The sequence below is a fragment of the Coturnix japonica genome, chromosome 14, assembly GCF_001577835.2.
Source record: "Coturnix japonica isolate 7356 chromosome 14, Coturnix japonica 2.1, whole genome shotgun sequence".
NCBI lineage: Eukaryota > Metazoa > Chordata > Aves > Galliformes > Phasianidae > Coturnix > Coturnix japonica.
In genome coordinates, this window is record NC_029529.1 from 11207052 (window position 1) to 11226124 (window position 19073).

The 19073-nt window shown below is 53.8% G+C and overlaps 3 protein-coding genes across 4 annotated transcripts in view; 1 reads left to right on the forward strand and 2 right to left on the reverse strand.

Annotated features, from left to right (window-relative positions):
• The window catches only part of LOC107320961 (coronin-7), a 35183-nt gene extending 30510 nt beyond the window's left edge, over positions 1 to 4673 (reverse strand). Inside the window, exons 1-5 of the mRNA XM_015877384.2 lie at positions 4506 to 4673; positions 2262 to 2358; positions 1943 to 2017; positions 414 to 484; positions 110 to 293 (exon numbers count right to left, since the gene is read on the reverse strand). Of these exons, the coding sequence (XP_015732870.1) occupies positions 110 to 293; positions 414 to 484; positions 1943 to 2017; positions 2262 to 2358; positions 4506 to 4565 (487 nt within the window). The 5' untranslated portion in view covers positions 4566 to 4673. The remainder of the gene's footprint in view (positions 1 to 109; positions 294 to 413; positions 485 to 1942; positions 2018 to 2261; positions 2359 to 4505) is intronic.
• Positions 4674 to 4981: 308 nt separating this feature from the next.
• On the forward strand, positions 4982 to 15014 carry DNAJA3 (DnaJ heat shock protein family (Hsp40) member A3). 2 transcript variants are annotated; one of them, XM_032447577.1, is made up of 12 exons: positions 4982 to 5476; positions 5796 to 5920; positions 6050 to 6133; positions 6955 to 7161; positions 7847 to 7999; positions 8447 to 8594; positions 9429 to 9493; positions 10355 to 10483; positions 10901 to 11016; positions 11485 to 11582; positions 13103 to 13207; positions 13984 to 14096. In XM_032447577.1, the coding sequence occupies exons 1-11, from the start codon at positions 5179 to 5181 to the stop codon at positions 13192 to 13194; spliced, it is 1515 nt and encodes a 504-aa protein (XP_032303468.1). In that variant the 5' UTR covers positions 4982 to 5178; the 3' UTR covers positions 13195 to 13207; positions 13984 to 14096. The 2 variants fall into 2 exon arrangements, with proteins under 2 accessions (XP_032303468.1, XP_015732852.1); XM_015877366.2 differs by lacking the exon at positions 13103 to 13207 and having other exon boundaries at positions 5164 to 5476; positions 13984 to 15014.
• NMRAL1 (NmrA like redox sensor 1) lies at positions 14673 to 18537 on the reverse strand. The gene is made up of 5 exons (XM_015877369.1): positions 18427 to 18537; positions 18106 to 18344; positions 17183 to 17432; positions 16682 to 16872; positions 14673 to 15997 (listed from the first exon to the last, which is right to left on the reverse strand). Exons 1-5 carry the CDS (start codon positions 18464 to 18466, stop codon positions 15827 to 15829), a joined length of 891 nt encoding a protein of 296 aa, XP_015732855.1. The 5' UTR covers positions 18467 to 18537; the 3' UTR covers positions 14673 to 15826.
• Positions 18538 to 19073: the final 536 nt, after the last annotated feature.

The following is a 19073-nucleotide window of genomic DNA, read 5'->3' on the forward strand; positions in this document are numbered from 1 at the left end:
AGGGTCTACTGGGGGCACAGTGTAGGCATCCCCACAGGGCAGGAAACACCAGGCCAGCTTGGCTCAGAAACAGTGCCTTTGCTCCCACATCCATGGGGGCTGTGCCTACCTGTCAGTGGCTGCTGCTGCCCCATATCCCACACAGTGACCTGCTTCCCCACACCACTGGTCAGGATGCCATCTGCTGTTGGGTGGAACTGCAGCATGTCCACTGGGCCCCCGCCAGGACCCAGCGTCAGCCCTGCACTGCTGGGCAGCTCCTGGCCTTCCTCAGGCAAGCGCCAAACCTTCACCTGTGGCACCAGAGAACATGGTCAGACCCTGGAGGCCCATCCCCTCCTTCTCCCCCCACCCTACAGCAAGGCCTAGGGACAGGCTGGGGACAGCCACATGGCCCTGTACCTGGCACTCACCGTTTCATCAGAGGAGCCTGTGGCCAGCAGGAGTGGGTCAAAGGGTGAGAAGTCAAAGTCTGTCACCGCATCTGGAAGATGAGGAGCAGAAACTTATCACCCACAGACAACTCTGGGCCCTTCCCATGTGCATGCATGTAGGCAGTCAGAGCAGAGGCATTTCAGGGCAGCATGCTTTGCTACGACCCTCCATGCTGACCCTCAGGGCCTCACACTCCTCTGTCCCCACAGGCAGAGCACACCAAGCAACCTGCAGCTGCATTTCTCTATTTAAAACAGCTTTCATTTCACAGCAGACATCTCCATGCCAAGCCACTGGCAGTGCAGGGTGATTGAAGTGCCAACGGCATGAGGGCGTCTGCATTAGCCCCATGCACCCAGCAAACAAGGCTCCTTTGTCCCAGCCCTATGCGGTGTCAGCAGAGCCCCACAGGAGCAGTGCTGGCACCTTACTCTGCAGCCCCTCCAACGCGTTCGGCACACGGGTGAAAGTAGGTCACTGTGTACTTTTCCGCTTCCACAAGGCTGCTGAGATGCAGGCCCAGAAGGCACAAAATGAAAGGGATGTACTCTGGCTCCTGGCTTATCTGCTATGTTTGCCCCAGGAGGAGAAGAAAATCCCTTCACTGCTTTGAATGCAGAAGGGAGGCGTTTCCCAGGCACCCTCAGCTTCAAAGGGCTTCTGCTGAAATCCCATTAAGGGCTGCGTGGCTCCACTGGCCCCGGGAGCACTCCTCTGGGAGCACGGGCAGCTTGGTGGCATAGGGACACCCACCAGACAGGGTGGAGATGGAGCCAGGCAAACAGCTTCAGGAAGGCAACGAGCCCAGAGGTGATGGGCTGAGTCCCAGGAGGGACGTGGCCTGAAGGATAGCCCAGGGAAGCTGGGAAGCTTCAGGCCTCCTTGTTTAAGTGGCAGTTTGGCTGCACTGGCAGGTGTGATGGTGACATGGGTCACTGTGCCAGGGCACAGTCCGAAGCCTCCAGCTCTCCTGCAGCAGGAGGTAACATAGAGAGGGCCCCAGTGCCTGGCTAATCTCCTGGCCTGCTCCCAGTCTTGACCCTCTGTTGCAGTTTTGAAGAAATGGGTGGACATTGCACTGCAGACACCAGGAGAAGGGTGCCCAGACTCCCCATTCCCCGAGTAATTTCTGCCTCTATGGCACACACTGTGCTACCAGCAGCAATGCTGCCACCAGCCCATCCTTCCCCCCTTATCACTGGGTACACCCTGCTGCAATCACAGCTCAGTGTGGGCAGCCACACTCTGCCTCAGAGCTGCCTGGCAGCTGTTGTTTCACGGGTCTGTTCCAGGTGCCTTTGTGCAGGGTGTTTGGTTTAAGTCAAGGATTAGAATTAGGCTCCCAGAGTGCTTTTCACACTAGTCTGCTCCACTGACATTTTATGCAATGAGTAATGCGGTGAGGGTGTGCTAAGGGAAGCTCCCCCAAGAGCTCAAGATTGTTCTGCAGTGAAGGGACTGGGACTGATTTCTTTCCTTTGCAGAAACCCAGCCTTGCCCAGCTTACCTGAGTGGCAGCAGAGCTGAGACACGATCCTCTTGCCTCCATCCCTGCCCTCCAGCGGCACGATGCCCAGCACACCTGCAGAGAACACACAGCAGCAGCTCACCACTTGCCCAACAGCCCCTGGGCATCACCCATCAGAGCTCCCAGGAAGCCCCCACAATTTCGGGCACTTGCAATTCATGAGAAAAGAGGGGGCTGTGGGGTGGACAGTACCTTCAGAAAGAACCAGCTCCACGCCACATGGGCCTCCTGTGCCCCATGTAGCTGGCCTGCCACCCAGCTCTAAGGGCAAAATTACACCACCCCCCAGGCAACTTACCTGCTGCCTCAGTACTGAAGGCGACCCAGCGGCAGCTGGCCTTTGCATGGTTCCCATAGGATGCAATAGAGCTGGCTCGGAAACCCCCGATCCAGGCCTGGGATGGAGAAAAAAACCTGTGTTAAGAGATGGCTCTACTTCAGGGAGAGCAGTGTATGGAGGGCTGGAGAGGAAAGCACAGAGTGGTGACACCGCATCACTGGAGACCATCAGTACCAACACAGCCCCTCCAGTGAGTGACACTGCATGACCTGGAGGCATCTGGAGGCACAGCCACAAGGTTCTGCCCTCCAGGAGGGATGGAACAGTATGGCTGCTTGTGCCCTATGGGCACAGTCATGACCCCTCTATGGGCTGGGGTTTGGGAGGTTAGGGACAGCTCTGCCACCACTCCACAGGGACAGGGATGGGAGCAAGCACCCCTGCTCTGAGTGCTGCCCCTCCATGAACCCATCCCAGGCCTCAGCTGCCCTGTGGTGGAAGGGCTCAGGCAGTTTTGCATAAACCAGTGGTGGGGAGTTAGGGATGGTGAAAAGGTCTCTTGGGCCGTGCTGAATGAGGCACTGGCAATGGCAGATAAACCCCTCCGGCAGCACATATCCTGTGTGGACACACAGCCAAAGAACTTCCCCACAGCTCCTGTGTGACACCAGGTGATACCTGACGTATAATCACAGCTCCATGCCCCAGGGCCAAGTCCAACCCTGAACAAATGCAATGCTGGGGCTTCGTGCAGGCATCCCCATGGCTGCAGCAGACACCCACGTCTTGCAGCTGTGCAAAGCAGGACAGAAACTGCACAGCCCCAGAGTGAGACCTGAGCTTCCTCTCCTTGCACAGCTTCCTCTTGGGGCCTGACAGAGCAGCAGTTCCTGCAGCACTTCCTCTGGTCCCTGTCACAGCACACAGTGCGGTTGCAGACCTGTTAACCCTTTTTATGTCAAAGGAAGGCTCTTGTCCCCAGACTGGGAGGGTCGGCTGGCAGCCCCCAGCCACAAAATGCCTGGAAATGCCACAAGAACACGCTGCCAGATGGGAGAAACAACCAGCGGTGATCCTGATGGACACATCACACTCCCTCATCCAGTCAGGTCAAGTGTCCGCCTTTGCCTCAGTAAACAAGCAGCTCTGCTCTGCAGGGACACGATGACGCTATGACACCCGAGCCTGCTGCCCCACGGAGCAGGGTCACGGCTCCCAGCTCCCTGTGACCGGATGGGAAACGCCATTCAGAAGGTCCCTTCATACACAGCCCACGGGCAGAGCAAATGACTCTGCACTCTGTCCTCCATGTCCTACAGAGCAGCCCCAGTGCTGGAGTCAACAGCACAGTGCCAGGGATGTGCCTACCTGTGGGATGCTGCTCCCAGTACCAGACCCCTGGGCCCTTTGCCATGGAGCTGTGACAGTCCTGATGCCTGCATCCGCTCCCTGATTTGGCACAGGGGTCACCATGACCCTTCCTATAGGACATGGCAGCCTTGCACAAGGATGGTTTGGATAGGAAGTTAAAGGGAATAAGAGCGCTGAAGCCAAAAGGATGGGAGATAAACATGTTAGTGGTTAAAACCTTTTTCAAAGGCAGCAAAACCAAAAGACTTCCAGCAGCATCACCCTCCCCACTTCTGGCCATATAGTCTATGCCAATGGTACAGCGCTCTGCACCCATCTGTTGCCACAGCACAACTCATAAGCAGAGCAGCCTGCACCGTGCCACCAGCCTGCTGCATGCACTGCTGCTGCGTGCATTGCTGCTGCGTGCATTGCTGCTGCGTGCATTGCTGCTGCGTGCATCGCTGCTGCTTGCATTGCTGCTGCGTGCATTGCTGCTGCGTGCATTGCTGCTGCGTGCATCGCTGCTGCGTGTATTGCTGCTGCGTGCATTGCTGCTGCGTGCATCGGCTGTGCTGCGCTGCATTGCTGCTGCCTCTCATTGCTGCTGCCTCTCATTGCTGCTGCCTCTCATTGCTGCTGCCTCTCATTGCTGCTGCCTGTCGTACCCAGTCAGTGCTGCGGGGTGAGGGAGAAGAACCGGGGAGCTGCGCTGTGCCGGGAGGTGCCCGTAAGACTGGGCGGGCACCAGGCGGGTGCCGAGGAAGGGCAGCCCCGGAGCCCCGGGCATCGAGCACGGCCGCGCCCAGCCGTGGTTGGTGCCGTGGTTGGTGCCGTGGTTGGTGCCGGTCCCGCCCCACTCGCTCCCCCGTTCCCCATCACGGTCCGCCGGGCGCTGCCCGCAGCTCTCACCTCCCTGCGGGGCAGCCGGGCCTCGGTGTGCCGGAACTTGGACGCCTTGAAGCGGTTCATGGTGCGCCGGGACCGCCGCGATGCGCCGGGACCGCCCTCAGCCCCGCCCCGACACACCGAGCTCCGCCCCGAGGCACGGACGGGGCCGGGCAGGGCAGGGCCGCAGGTTCGGGGCTGTGCTGTGTTGTACCGTGCTGTGCTGTGCTGTGCTGTGTTGTACCGTGCTGTGCCGTGTTGTACCGTGCTGTGCCGTGTTGTACCGTGCTGTGCNGTGTTGTACCGTGCTGTGCCGTGTTGTACCGTGCTGTGCCGTGTTGTACCGTGCTGTGCTGTGTTGTACCGTGCTGTGCCTCGCACCGAGCGGCTCCGGTAGCACCGAAACGCTGCGGGTGTGGGCCGGGCCGGGCCGGGCCTGGCAGCACAGGACACCAAAGCAACGGGTGCGATAAGAGCGGAGCTGTGCTCATAACCGCGGCTGGGCGCCGCCATCGGGCCGTGCTGCCTCAGGCCACACAGCCGGGCACACACGGGGCTCATCACGGTGTGTCCCGTGGTGGTAACGCCGCGTTACAACACCAGGAGCCGCGGGTTCGAACCCCGCTGTGGTACAACTGTCACTGGCTCCTCACTCCGCTCCTCACACGTTCCCGCGCACCCTAACGGCACTCGGCGCATGCGCAGCGCGGTTCGCCCGTCCTGCAACCGCTCGGGTCTTACCGCGCACGCGCTCTATCCTCACGCACGCGCAGCTCGGCCCGACTTGGCGCATGCGCAGCGCAGCGCGCGGGCCAAGATGGCGGCCAGGGGCGCCTCACGCTGGTTCGGGGTCGCCGCCGCCGCCGCCGCCGTGAGGAGCCGCGGGCCGAGGGACGGGCGGCTGCCGCTGGTCTGGATCGTACGAGGGCTCCGGGATGTACCCGGCACCGGCAACCGCCGCCTGCTGCAACCGGGAACCGGGACACAGCGCCACGGTGAGCGGGGAGGGGGCGGCGGGCAGAGGTGACGGGCTGTGTGTGTTGTGTTGTGTTGTGTGTTGTGTTGTGTTGTGTTGTGTTGTGCTGTGTGTTGTGTTGTGTTGTGTTGTGTTGTGCTGTGTGTTGTGTTGTGTTGTGTGCTGTGTGATCTATGGGCTGTGTTGTGCTGTGTGTGCAGTGTGTTGTGTGTTGTGTGTGTTGTGTGTTGTGCTGTGTGTGTTGTGTTGTGTGTGTTGTGCTGTATGTTGTGTGTGTTGTGTTGTGTTGTGCTGTATGTGCTGTGTGCTGACGTCTCCTCTGCTCCGCTCTCCCCCAGGCCCACACCGCGCTCCTGCCGCCTGGTTCCATGTCAGCTTGTCCCGCTCCAAGGAGGATTACTACGAGGTGCTGGGGGTGCCACGCTCTGCCAGCCAGAAGGAGATCAAGAAGGCGTACTACCAGGCACGGCGCTGCGACGGGATCCTTCACAGCCCAAACAATCCGTGATGCTGGATCTGAGCTGTGCCCGGGGTGCGGGTGTGTTAAAGTGAAGTAGTTCTGGCGCTAATACGTCTTTTTTCTCTTGTTCAGCTGGCAAAGAAATACCATCCTGACACGAACAAGGACGACCCCAAAGCTAAGGAGAAGTTTGCTCAGCTGGCAGAAGCCTACGAGGTAACGTGCAGCGTTTTGGCATCAAGACAAGGAGTAAAGGCTGCAGCAGCACCAGGATCAGATGGAGGGAGATGTTTCCTCTTCTTATTTGTGTTTGCATGGTGTCAGTGTGTTCTGCTTTAGGTTTGGGCAGCTCTTCCCCAGCACATTATCTGTCCCATGTTTCCAATGTAGCTGGATGTGCTTCCAGCTCTGCATTTTTGCTTGCCCTTGTGAGGGACACAGATGGGAAGGCTGGGCACTGCAGTGGAAATACATCTTAAATGAGCAAACAAAACTGGTGGTGGCTCTTTGAGGACGGTACATTGCACTGTGCCGTTTCTGCTCTTTGCCTTGCTTTGTGCTGGCTCTTCCTCTTATGGGCTTCCAAATTTACCCAAGCATTCTTACCACCAGCTTTCAAGAAGTATATGAGTGATCAGATAAGTAAATAAGTTACTCTTACTTATGAGCTGCTAAGAGCTTGCCATCTTACTGCTGACAAGACGGGTAGCAAGGAAGAAGGGGCTTTACATTAATTTATCTGATCACAAGAGTGGGGTGCTCTTCATAGAGTCGTAGCATGGACTGGGTTGAAAAGGACCCCAAAGGTCATCTCGTTTCAACCCCCTGCTATGTGCAGGGTCACTATTACCAGACCAGGCTGCTCAGAGCTGCATCCAGCCTGGATCTTGTTTAGGATCTTCCTAATGATGTAGAGGTTTGAGCAATATAGTGTTGGTAATGTGGACAGCTTGGGGTTCTCTGAGGGGCAGTCCAGGGCTCTCTGTGTTGCCTGGGGTCTGAGGAGTGTCCTGATGGCACTGTTCTTTTGCCTAAAGGTCCTGAGTGATGAAGTGAAGCGGAAGCAATACGATGCTTATGGGACGGCCAGTTTTGATGCAGGTGCGACTGGTGCTGGTGCTGGGCGCCAGTATTGGAGCAGTGGTCCATCGATTGACCCAGAGGAGCTGTTCAGGAAAATCTTTGGAGAGTTTTCAGGCTCCTCCTTTGGCGACTTTCAGAATGTCTTTGACCAGCCGCAGGAGGTACGAAACGGGTGTATTTCCTGTCACAGGGCGAGCTGCAGCAAAGGATTTGCTTCTGAGATTGTCAGCACGTGAGCGTCCTGTTGTATGGGTGGGGGTGGTTTTGTTAAGCCATAGGTTGCATTCTGCACACCTCCAGACTCGGTGTTTTTTTGTGGACCTCATCTGGTGTTTCCTCACACCCATCAGCGCTGCCAAACAATCTCTATCACTGTAAGGTATCTTTCCTGCTCTGAATTGTTTTACATGTTTGCTTTGTAATGCAATGCTGAAAACCACAGAATACCTTTTAACTATAAAACAAGCCTTCCAGCGTTGGATTTGACTTCTTAATTGGCTGAATTCTTCAACTTAATTGGCCTAACTCCGCAGTAGAGCTCATTTTAAAACCTATTTCTTGTTCTTTGTACTGCGGCTAAGTGCTGTTTAAGCACTGACAACCTGGATTCAGGTAATGCCTTCAGAAATGCTTGGTATTCAGTACTTCTCTATTGACTAGAAGTGACTTCTCTGTGATAAACAGAACTTCCTGTTCTGTGGAGTTTTGCACCCACCTGTTTCTTCTCCCCCTCCATTACCCGTGTATAATTTAAGCATTGTTTGATATTTGGTCAGAACCAATTTCAGTTTGCTTATGATCCCATCACACACTGGTTGTGGGCTGATGGCAATGTTTCCTGTACAGTACATCATGGATCTGACATTCACACAAGCAGCAAAAGGCGTGAACAAGGAGATTGTGGTGAACATCAACGATGCCTGCGAGCGGTGCAACGGGAAAGGAAACGAACCTGGTACCAAAGTGCAGCGCTGCCACTACTGCAATGGCACTGGCATGGTAAGTCTTTCTTAAGAGACAGGTTCTGCTGTACTTGTATTTCTTGGCACAAGTCACCCTTCCACAGTTTCTTAATAACATCATCAGCTTCTTGAGTGAAGCCAGGTTAACGTGGACTTGATGTTGAATATTTGGAAATGTGCTCTGTCAAGCTAAAAGCAGGACAAGGTCATCTGGGACTGTGTGTGATATAACAATTCTGAAATTACTTGGGACTTAAGTAGAATACTTTGAATTGAGGGTTGGGGAGAGGAGGAAGACAAGGATAACTTTAGGGTAACCACTGAATGAGAAGTTACGTGCTACTTAGAGTAAGTAAAGAAATAATCAAGCTTCAGAGAGCCCAAATATTCTTGGTCAATCACTGTCGGTGGTGTGAAAGTGAGAAGTACCATCTTGATAGCAAATGTTTGTGTGATCATTTGTACGACCTGTTTTCTTCACTAGGAAACAATAAACACTGGCCCCTTTGTAATGCGATCTACGTGCCGAAGATGTGGAGGTCGTGCTTCCATCATAACAACACCATGTGTGGTATGTCGAGGAACGGGGCAAACCAAACAGAAGAAGACAGTGATAGTTCCTGTGCCGGCTGGTTAGTGTTGTGTTTGTGTGCTGCTCTCTGTTACAGTGACCGTAGTTATTTCCACTAGGCTGACAGCAAGGCGCTTACCTATAAAGCGAGGCTTTCTCTGCCAGCTGTGGGTGTCAAAGCAATGTAAAGTTGTTTTACTTTGGAGAAGTTATCCTAAGAATAAAGCAGGCTGATAACTTGGTCACTGAAAGTGTGCACAATGAGAAACCTTCTGACCATGCATTTATACATAGTAGGTAAAAATGTTTGTCCCTTTTGGAGCTGAAGTTCTGGTTCTTGAGTGGATCCTTCTAGACAAGTTTTGAAGATTTAAGCTTTGCAAAGGTTTTGTCAGCTTGTATTTCTCATTGCTCTTGATGAAATTGGTGGGGATGGGAATCTTGCAAGCCTGAGCTTAGCTCAGAAGAGTTTGCTGTTTGCTTTTGTCAGCAGAGGGAAAAAGCAAAAACAGGAGCAGTGGGACTGAAGACTTGATGCCTCGAGGCTGCCTTGGGTGGCAGCTGGTGGTTTCCCAGTAGTTTGTAGAGGCTGCCCAGCGTGGCTCAGTCTGATGCATTTCCTGGATGAATTGTGTAGGGATTGAGGTTGTGAAGCTGTGTAGGGGTGCCCCTCTGCTCGGCAGCAGCAGTCACCTCTGAGGCACAGCTGTGTGCTGCTGCACCTCCTGGACTGGGGTTTGCTCTGCTTTTCACTGGCAGGTCTTGTGCTGCTCAGGTGCTGCTGAGGTGGGATGGGGAGGGATGCGAGCAGAAGAGCTGTACGAATTCCAGTAGCACATGGATCACAATACAAGATAACTTCCCTTTGTTTTTTCCCCCCCTCTTCCTAATGCAGGTGTTGAGGATGGGCAGACTGTTCGGATGCCTGTAGGCAAGAAGGAAATTTTCATTACCTTCCGGGTATGTATTGTTACAGCACAAGCTCTTCCTGCTACTAAGGCTGTTATTTATTCCCTTCACAACTGTGGGAAGTCTGAATGGGGGATGGCAGGAGAAAGAGCAAGTGATCCTTTGAAACAGCTGAGGTAACGTGATCCTCATGAGCCTGCAGAAGGTCTGCATTGTAACATTCAGTCTGCTCCTCTGGAGCTGTGCTGCTCATTCCAGGATGAGGCCTTTATGGTCGTGTGCATCAAAATACAGAGCAGGTTCTCGATGCCTTGAGAGTTTGATGTGGAGATTTGAAGAAGCTTTCTGCGCCCAGGAGGGCTGCAGGAATGTGCACACGAGGCTGGTCAAGTGTCCTTTTGCAGACTTGCATTAAGTGCTGCTTTGCACATTCTTTGTAGCTGGGGCCCTCTTCTCCTGCAGGTAACAATATGCACCTCTGTCAATGAGAACCTTTTTCCATTACCTTTGTGCTGCAGGAGAATTTAATTCTCTTCCAGTTTTCAAAGCTGCTACTAAAGTTCTTGCCCTCCTCCTCTGGCTTTCCCTTTTTCAGGGCCCTGGACAAGACAGTGTCATCTTTGTCTGCAGTATTGCACTGACTGTAATGAACTAACAAACAGGATTAGTGGGGGGGAGTTGCTTAGATAAGCAGACGTACTCCTAAATCTCTGGCTAATTACAGTTACGTAATGATCTGTGCTGTTCTAAAAGACTGAACATTAAGCTAAACTAGTCATTACCATGGACGGTAAAGAACATGACTACTGCTTTCTTCTATGTTTTCTGCTGAGATCTTTCAAAGTAGCTTACCTTACCTTGTTCACTTTGTATTGTTCTGCTTTCTGTTTTGTGGAACTACCTACCTTCTAGGTTCAAAAAAGCTCAGTGTTCAGAAGAAATGGAGCAGATATCCATTCAGAGCTCCTTATTTCGGTAGCACAGGCTGTGCTGGGAGGGACAGCCAGGTGTCAAGGCTTGTATGAGACAATCAATATCACAGTAAGTAACGTTACGTGGAAGAGCTCTGGCATAAATCAGTGTGGGACATCAGAGCCTTCTGAGTCCATCTGGATCAGGTTTCAGACTCACTAAGGATTGAATGTCAGGTAGTTTGTGACCTGCCTTGGTCACACCTGCTTTACAGCTCACTGTGTGGGGACATGGGAAGGAGGGGCTGGATGGATTGCTGGACACATCCCATCCAACATCTACTACACTGTGCTAGTTTCTTTTACTCTGTCCTGAAAAAGCTTTTCCATCAGTATTGACTTCACCCCTGAGCGTGTCCAGCTGCACAATTATACCAGATCTGCCATCTTATTTTGAATCTCATTAGTGAAATACTTGTTATAAACATGTGCTAACTACATACATGCATGCAATGGAACAATGAACGTGACACCTCTGTGTTCACAGATACCACCTGGTATTCAGCCAGACCAGAGAATTCGAATTAGTGGGAAAGGCATTCCCAAGGTTAACAGTTACGGCTACGGAGACCACTACATTCACGTGAAGATAAAAGTTCCTCAGTAAGTAATATGGATTTCTGTGAGATCTGAAGCTTCTTGCAATAAAATCTTGCTCAGGAAGATTTTATGAGGATTTCTCACTGCTTTATCAAGATCTGTGTTGAATCTTCTTTGGACAGCTTATGCTGTGCTGGTCAGCCAAGGAATTCATTCCTTGAGTTGTGCCCTATGACGTTCTATTGCAGCTCCACACGGTTCCTCTCAGCACTTCCACAGATTCTAATTTTTTTGGTGTAATTTTTTGGTCACATCTCTGGTTGTCCCAGATATACATAAGTCCCACTGGGCTTATGTATAGATTGCCCACATGAGGGTCACCATAGGGATTCCCGGTGAATGCCACAAGTATTAATCCTCTACTTCCATTGGCTGCCTCTCGTGCTTACTGCCAGAGGAGAGTGAGGAAACCTGCAAATACCTTTGTCTCCAAAGGCAGCCGTTACCAGCGCTTCTGTCTTTGACCTGCAGGAGGCTGACGGATCGCCAGAGAGCCTTAATGATGAGCTACGCTGAGGATGAGACCGATGTGGAGGGCACAGTGAATGGAGTCACAAATACAACATCAGGTGAGCTGTGGCAATGAGTGTCCCTTCCCCATGGAGCTGGTGTGGGGCTGCTCAGTGCTTCCTGAGGGGTCAAGAACAGGAAAGGGAGCTGAGGTGGCATTCAGATGGAGCTGTCAGCACAACCTGCCAAGCATGTTATTTAGCAATCATTTTATGATGCTAATAGGCTGCAGCATAAAACAAAGCAGCAGCTTCTTCCCAAGACACGTTACTCTGCTATGCATTGGGCGATGTTTTTGTGACCAAGGAGTAGGTGTTGAGGTACTTTGGGGTCCCAACAAGATCTGGTGAGTTGGCATGGAGTGATGGATGCCTTCTGCTGCCTGCTTTCAACCCCACACCAGTAGTAACTTCTTCATTGCAGGGGTGGAGAAGGGAACGTGCTTCAGGCCAGCTCTCTGCATGAGAATCTGTTCTTCTCACTGCTTGCTTCTGACTGCAGCAGGGATGTTTCTCCTTGAAAGCTGGAGAGAAACATTGCTGTCAAGGTTGTTCTGAGCCATGTTCTGTGCACATGGGAAAACCTTGGATAGAAATGTCCACTGGTGCTGAGTGTGGACTGTAGTCAGCAGACAGCACCAAGCATGGTAGAGAGCATGAAGTCAGCTGGGAGTTTTGTAAAGCTGCTTTTTCAGCTCCAGATTAAAAGCCTGGATCTTGAGAGGAAGGGCAGAGATCTCTTAAACACAATTAAGCAACAAGTTGGATTAAAAGCAATGCCAGCAGTTTGCAGTTTAGAGCCAGGCTGCTGCTGAATGCCTGTCCTGGTTCAGGGAGCAGAAAGGACCCTTAGTGGATGGGAGCATGTTGTGCTGCAGGCCTGAGATTTCACAGCATTGCATCAGTCTGAGCTTTGAGGCAGCGGGGGGAGGATGGGGAGGGCTGGGCTTTGTGTCCTCTGTGTGCAAAGAAAGCCTGAGGGAGATTTGGGTTCTTTGTTATTGACAAACTAGATAAAGCAGAGTAGCAAATAATGCTGGTTTTGGGGTATCCTTTGTTGCTGTAGCTACTTCTTGGGGCAAAAAAACTTCTCAGGACCTTTTCTAAATAGGAAGGACTTGCTGGCTGCTGCCAATAGGGTTCCTTATCTGGACACTTGTTCTGGAATACCTGCAGCCTTCGAGTTCAGTTTCTCCTTGCTGCATGAGAATGGCTTGTGACAGCCTCCTCCTGTGGCTTCACACTGCTTTGCACCACTGACGGCACAGACAGTGAAGCAGGGGGAGACAGACCATGTTACAGGAGACAGACCATTTTAGGGGAGACAGACCATTTTAGGGACCACCGGTGCAGCTCTTACTTCCATTAGGTGACATCCGTCTGTAGCAGAGCCACCAAGTTGCATTCTGTGACAGACTCTCACTTCTTGAGTGTGCAGCACAGGAGTTCCTTTGCTGGTTGGAGGGCTGGGAAGAGGGAAGAGAGCAGTGTCCTTCTTCTCTCAGAGCTTTGGCTGCTGGTGGGAGGTGTAGCAGCCTGAGGAATGTATCTGACTGCAGCCCTTTGCTGTTTGTGTCCAGGTGGCAGGGCCACGGCTAGTGCTGACAGGCCTGAGGCTGAGGAGAACAAGGAGGGATTCCTTTCCAAACTAAAGAAAATGTTTAGTTCCTGAATCCCCATCTGAGGTAGGAAGCCTCTTATGTTTTGTCATCGTCTTTCCCCCACACCAATTGGAATGTGCTGTTCTTAGGAGGTAGAAGAAGCAAAAGTACAGCATTGCTTCTTACTTAGCCTCAGGCCTTCCAGCCGCTGATGTGAGAAGCCCTAGGTGTCCTGTGTGACCTGGAGGGAAAAGGCAGAACCCAAACTGCATCATTGCTGCACCACAAGGGGAAATGCTGCATCCATCTGCAGGGAGGTGGTTGGCTGCTCCTGCAGCCCTGCTTCCTGGAAGCACCAGCACACTCAGTGCAGAGCCTGATTCAAAGCACTGAGGGGGTTTCTGTGAGCTGGTGAACCAGGGCTGGGTGCTGCTGCTGCTGCCATGCAGGAGCTTGTTGGGAGACACAGCTGGGCCTGCAGTGCCTCCAGTGCTGGTCCTCAGGCTGGACTCATCCCTGACAGCACCAGAACATGCCAGGAAGGATCAGCTGTCCTGAAAGAGCAACAAAGCCCGTGTCACACAGATGAGCAGTGTTGTAGCTCAGGGCCCAGCTGCTTTTTAGTTGGTGTTGGGGTGCATCTCTTCAGCCATAGCAGGCTGCTGTTCTGGATTCCAGGGTCTCAGCTCTGCTTCCTTTCGCTGTCAGCTCTGAGCTCATCTTTGCTATAACCAATGAAGCGTGGCTGCAGTTGGGTGTGAGGTGCTCACTGCTGTGCTTGTAGGATGGTCTGGAGGGGCTGCACACTTTAGGCTGATGCATTCAGGAAAGCCTTGACATTTTGCTTGCTTCACTTGCAGGGAAACGTTCAACTGGCAACTGAGAGCCAGCAGCAGCACGTCATCTGAGCAGCTGGGGCTGAATCCTGGCAGCAGGCAATGGGGAGTGAAGGATGTCAGTCAGTAGCACACCGAGAATCCCAGCTGCAGAGGCCACGCCAACAACCATCGTGATACAGAAGCAACCCACTGTCCTAGGAAATGGTAACGAAGGAAAACGCCAGCTTTGCAGTAATGGGGATATTTCTTGAGGCTGCTCCATGTCCTCACTGCCGCCAGAAATGTTTATTTGTTAATAATAGTAAGAAATTGTTTAGAATCCAAAGCAGTGGAAATGTGAACTAAAGATGGTCCATCTTAGCACAGAGCAGTTTGCTGTATGGAGCCTGAGGTTGCTGCTGCCCGCTCAGGTGCCCTTATGGATGCTAGATGTGCTGTGCTGACTTGGCACCGTGTGTTTCTCCTGGGAGGTTTCATTCATCAGTGATTCCTAACGTTGTCTTCATGCCATCTCCCTTTTGCTGGGCCTGTGGGATCCCAGCAGCCCAGGCTTCCTCAGCAGCTCGGGGGCTTCTTAGTCCTGATTTCCTGCAGTGATGGAATCTGCGCTTTGCCTCAGGTGTCCTCCCACACCCACCCCAATTCACTGAAGTCACAACACAGACATTATTGCTGCTGAAGGGGTGGAAGTCAATCACCAACCTCTCTGCCAGTTTGTCCAAACTACTTTATTACATTGGCACGACACCCGTAGCACAAATGATTGGTCAGAAAGTCACCGTCCCCACATGGCTGAGAGCAGAGGGAAGTGGATCGCTCCTTCCAGGCGGAGCTGAGCTCTTGCAGTATGTTCCTGGTTAGTGTAGCCTGCTGTGTGCTGTGCTGTGCAGGTTCCATCAGCCCACAAACTAATCCATCAGTTAAACAAGAACGTCGTAGTCTTGCCCTTAATTTGCTGAAATAAAGCACGCGTTGCCTCCTGATTAAACTGTCTGTAAAGTGATTCTGTATTCATGTAAATAAGATGGACTTGATAAAGATATTTAACGTGTGCTCTGCCTTGCTGCCTTGTTTACTCTTCACACCTCCTTCCTCTGCTGCTTTGGCTGTTAGCAGGGCTCAGAGGGCCAGGATGGATAACAGAGCACCTGCCTCGTGGCTGCAGCTGACTCCTAAGAACAACAGCAGCCATGTCCCAGAGCTCTAATCTAAGTGATGCCTTTGGGGGATGGTGAGGAAGGCTGTTAGAAAACGAGTTTTAAATGTGAAGGTTGGGCAATTTGGCAGAAGTTTTACTCAGCTGATGAGGGCGGTGTTTGAAATTGGCCCTGGGAGCCCAGAGGCCGGGCTGAGGCTGCTGAAAGCTGCCTAGAAGGAGGAATTGGGCACAGCTGCTGGGTTACACAGCTCAGTACCCCCAGCACTGACAGTGATAATAAGGGCAGCTCTTTGCCAGGGTGATGCTGGCTCACCTGTGGTGCCTGAGTGTGGTCCAAGGAGAAACCAAAGCTGCTTCTGGGTACCTGGGATGCCTGACAGAAGGCACTGCCTTTCTGGGCACAGAGCTGCCGACAGCTGAGTGCACCATAGAGCTGCCTAGGAAAAGTGATCCTGAGAAATTAAGCCACCACCCATAGACAGGAAAACACCCCAAATCACTGGAGACATTATGCAAACAAGTACTTCTCCCACCTGTGTGGAAGCAGCCTCTACCAAGCAGGGTGGCTGCAGGTGCAACAAAGCTTTTCCCACCTCTCCCATCAGCACAGAGCAGCCCCCAAGCACTAAGAGTCAACTTCATGGCTCGTGGCCAGGATCCTGCTATGGCTGCAGGAGCTTGGTTGAAAGACTGGAAAACAGAAGGTCAGAAAGCGGCCTTGTTGTCTGCCAGCCACTGTTGGAAGGTGCGGGCCTTGGGGTTGAGCTTCATGGTCAGCTCCACGTTGCGGTCTGGCTTCAGGTCATAGAAGCGGAACATGTCGGCCAGTTCCTTCGCCCCAGGGAAGCCAAGTTTCTCGTACTCCTCTGGGGTGATCTGCAAAGAGAATTGAGGGGAAACTCAAAGCTCAAGGGGTGCTGAGAGTCACCGTGACAATGCAGGACAGAGAGGCCCTGGGGTAAGAGGTGCTGAAGGGAGGGGCAAACAAATAGCAGCTTTCTAAGTGCCCAGCCCCAATAACAACCACCGTACCATGGCAATGCCTGGAAACCTCACACTTCTGTTATCCCTTATTTAAGCAAAACCTGCCCGGGCACACCACAACTGAGTCATCACAGTGACAAGGCAGTTTCGGCCCTAGCACACACTCCAGCAGCACATGGACAGCAGGACGTATCCTGGACTGAGCACTGGGCTGTAACAAACCCATACATGGGGCTGTCAGGGCCCTTGAGCGCAGCAGCTCTTGATGCTTCCACCAGCTGAGGAGCTGCAGCTGTGCCAGGACAGGGGTAGCAATTTGCTGCAGCTATCCATGCTCAGACCCTCAACCAGAGGCCATAATGTTCCATACCAACAGGAGAGGCTGATTGTGCTCCTACACTGACACCATGTCCATCAGCAGCATCCCAGCTGCACGGACACAGAGCATCCCACTGCTAGAAAGGCAGCAGAACGTCCACCCACTGCCCCAGCCCCTCCTTCAAAGCAGGCTGCAGGGCTCTGATCCAGCTCCCCTCTACCTCGAGAGCATCAAACACATCGAGACACGCTTCGTACCTTGGCGTCTTCCACGGTCTTGCCTGTCTGCTGGGAGAAAGCAGCAGCGTACTCTGCCACAGTCAGCTTGCCAGTGCTGAGCCCGATCACTTGGCCTATGTACTGCTCTGGGGACTTCAGCAGGCTGAGCACAACGGGCCCCAAATCCTCCACCGCCATCCCATCCATAGGGGTGTCCCCCATGGGCAGCCCTGTAGGGGAGAGATTGATTGCAGTCAGAGCAATGCCAGGGAGCCCAGGATACACAGCCTGAGATTTTGGCACCCTGCCTCTGAACAGGGTGAGGAAAAACCAATGCCTTGCCATCCCAAACCATGAGAGCACAGGCTGCTGCATTATATTTGTGGCTCAGATTTTTAGCCTCCATGCAGGGTTGGACCATTATCCTGGGTGAATCCCCAGCCCACAGAGAAGCCCACAGAAGGGATGGTTTCTCCATCCCAGGGAGCACAGTGGGAGCACCACAGACCGTGAGCTGCAGGGCTACAGGACCCATCTTACCCAGTAAGAGCTTGTCTCCCTGCGGGGCCTTCTGGGGCTTGAAGCTGGAGAGGAAATTCTCAAAGTAGAAGGGCAGCCGGACGGTGGTGGTGGGCACATGGACTGCACGGAAATACTCCTCCACCACCCCTTTACCATCGAAGTGCAGCACCTCCAGGCGGCCCTTGGTCAGCTGCTTCACGTTCTCCAGCCCGCTGTACACCACGTGCTGCAAACCCAGGTGCTTCGACAGGTCAGCAAGACGCTTCCCCTGCATGGAGTCACAGCAGCCATGAGGGCACAGCTCCCTTGGTGCACATACAGGCACCTCTTTGCCCCCTGTTGCACTGGGCAGGAGGGCAGTGCCCAGCACACCAGCTGTGTAAGCTCCTCAGCACCTGGTGGACCCAGGTGTGAGCACAGCCAGCAGCCTGACCCGGCCAGGTGGAGCAGAGTCCTCTGCTTACATCACCCTGTACCAAAAGGACCAGGAACCTCTGAGCTCCTCCACCAGGCACGCAAACACCAGCCCTGGCAAATCTTATCTTCCTAACCCATAAGCCTGCCCTGGGGTGAGTTCCTCCCATTGGAAAGGCTCTTGGATTTCTGATCCCGCAGCATGTTTTGGCCCCAGTGCTGTAAGTGCAGCACAGCTCAGCCCAGGGAGGCTCTGGAGGCAGCACAGCCCCCCGGGCAGAACTATGTCCCAAACCTTGTGGCATCCAGCTGCTCTATGAGGGCACCAGACCTTGGAGCCACAACTGCGAGGAAACAGGGAGGAGAGCCCAGATTTGCACAGAGCGGGATCTGATTCCTCCATGAGCCCTCATGTTCCAGCCTGGAAGCCCACAACCAGCACAAGGCTGCACCGAGAACCACAACCGGGCACCCACACCCGACACCACGGGGCTGCACCCGAGGTCCCGGTTGCAGCACGTTGGTACCTGCGCGATTTCCTTCTCCTTGCTGCAGTGCTCCCAGAAGTTGGTCACTACGAACGCTCCATAGGCACCATCCATGGCCTCCTCCAGGCTCCGCTCGTCGTCCAGGTCCGCCCGCACAACCTCCGCTCCCCGCTGCCGCAGCTCGGCCGCCTCCTTCCTGCCCGGGCTGCGGGTCACAGCGCGCACCGCGAACGTTCCGTCCTCCAACAGCGCCCGCACCACCGAGCCGCCCTGCGCCCCTGCGGGGAGAGCCGCGCAATGAGGAGCCGCGCAGTGAATACACGGAGCCCCGAAGTCCCGGAGCCCCGTCCCCGCACTCACCGGTGGCTCCGAACACCACGATCAGCTTCTTGGCGGCCATGGCGAGAAGCGGAGCCCGCGTTGGACCGAACCTTCCCCGGCTGCGCTGCTCCGAGCACGGACAGCAGCGCTCGGCTGCGCGGCGATCAGCTCCGTTGCGCTCCGCCCAGCTCACGCCCTGCTCCGCGCTGATGCTTTCGTTCGGCTCCGCCCGGATACATTCGGCTCAGCTGGGCCGCGTCCGATTCTGCAAGTGCTGAAGTCCGGTATAGAAAGTTGGAAAAGAATAATGGAAAGAGTCGCTTTTGGCACGGCTGGATGCTGTGCGCACAGAGGAGCCGGTCCTGCTTGTCCTCGGCCCAATATGTGCACTGTGTGCCTCCACCTTCGGTGCTCTCAGCTTTGGGTGTGCAGAGCCAGCAGATGGACCCCATGGCTCCTGTGGGTCCCTCCCAACCTGATTCTGTCCCAAAGTCTGGGGTCCAGCTGCAGTGAGCTGTCACTGATGGGCACACACTGCACTGCTGGGACTGGGGCAGGCAATGGGACATGCAGCTCCTTGGGGCTGGCGCGGAACAAGGGTCTGAGAGCTGCCAGGGGGTGGCGACCCGGCCTGGAGCACATCCTGGCTGCTGAGAACAGAGCAGATCCCACACAGCATTTCAAAT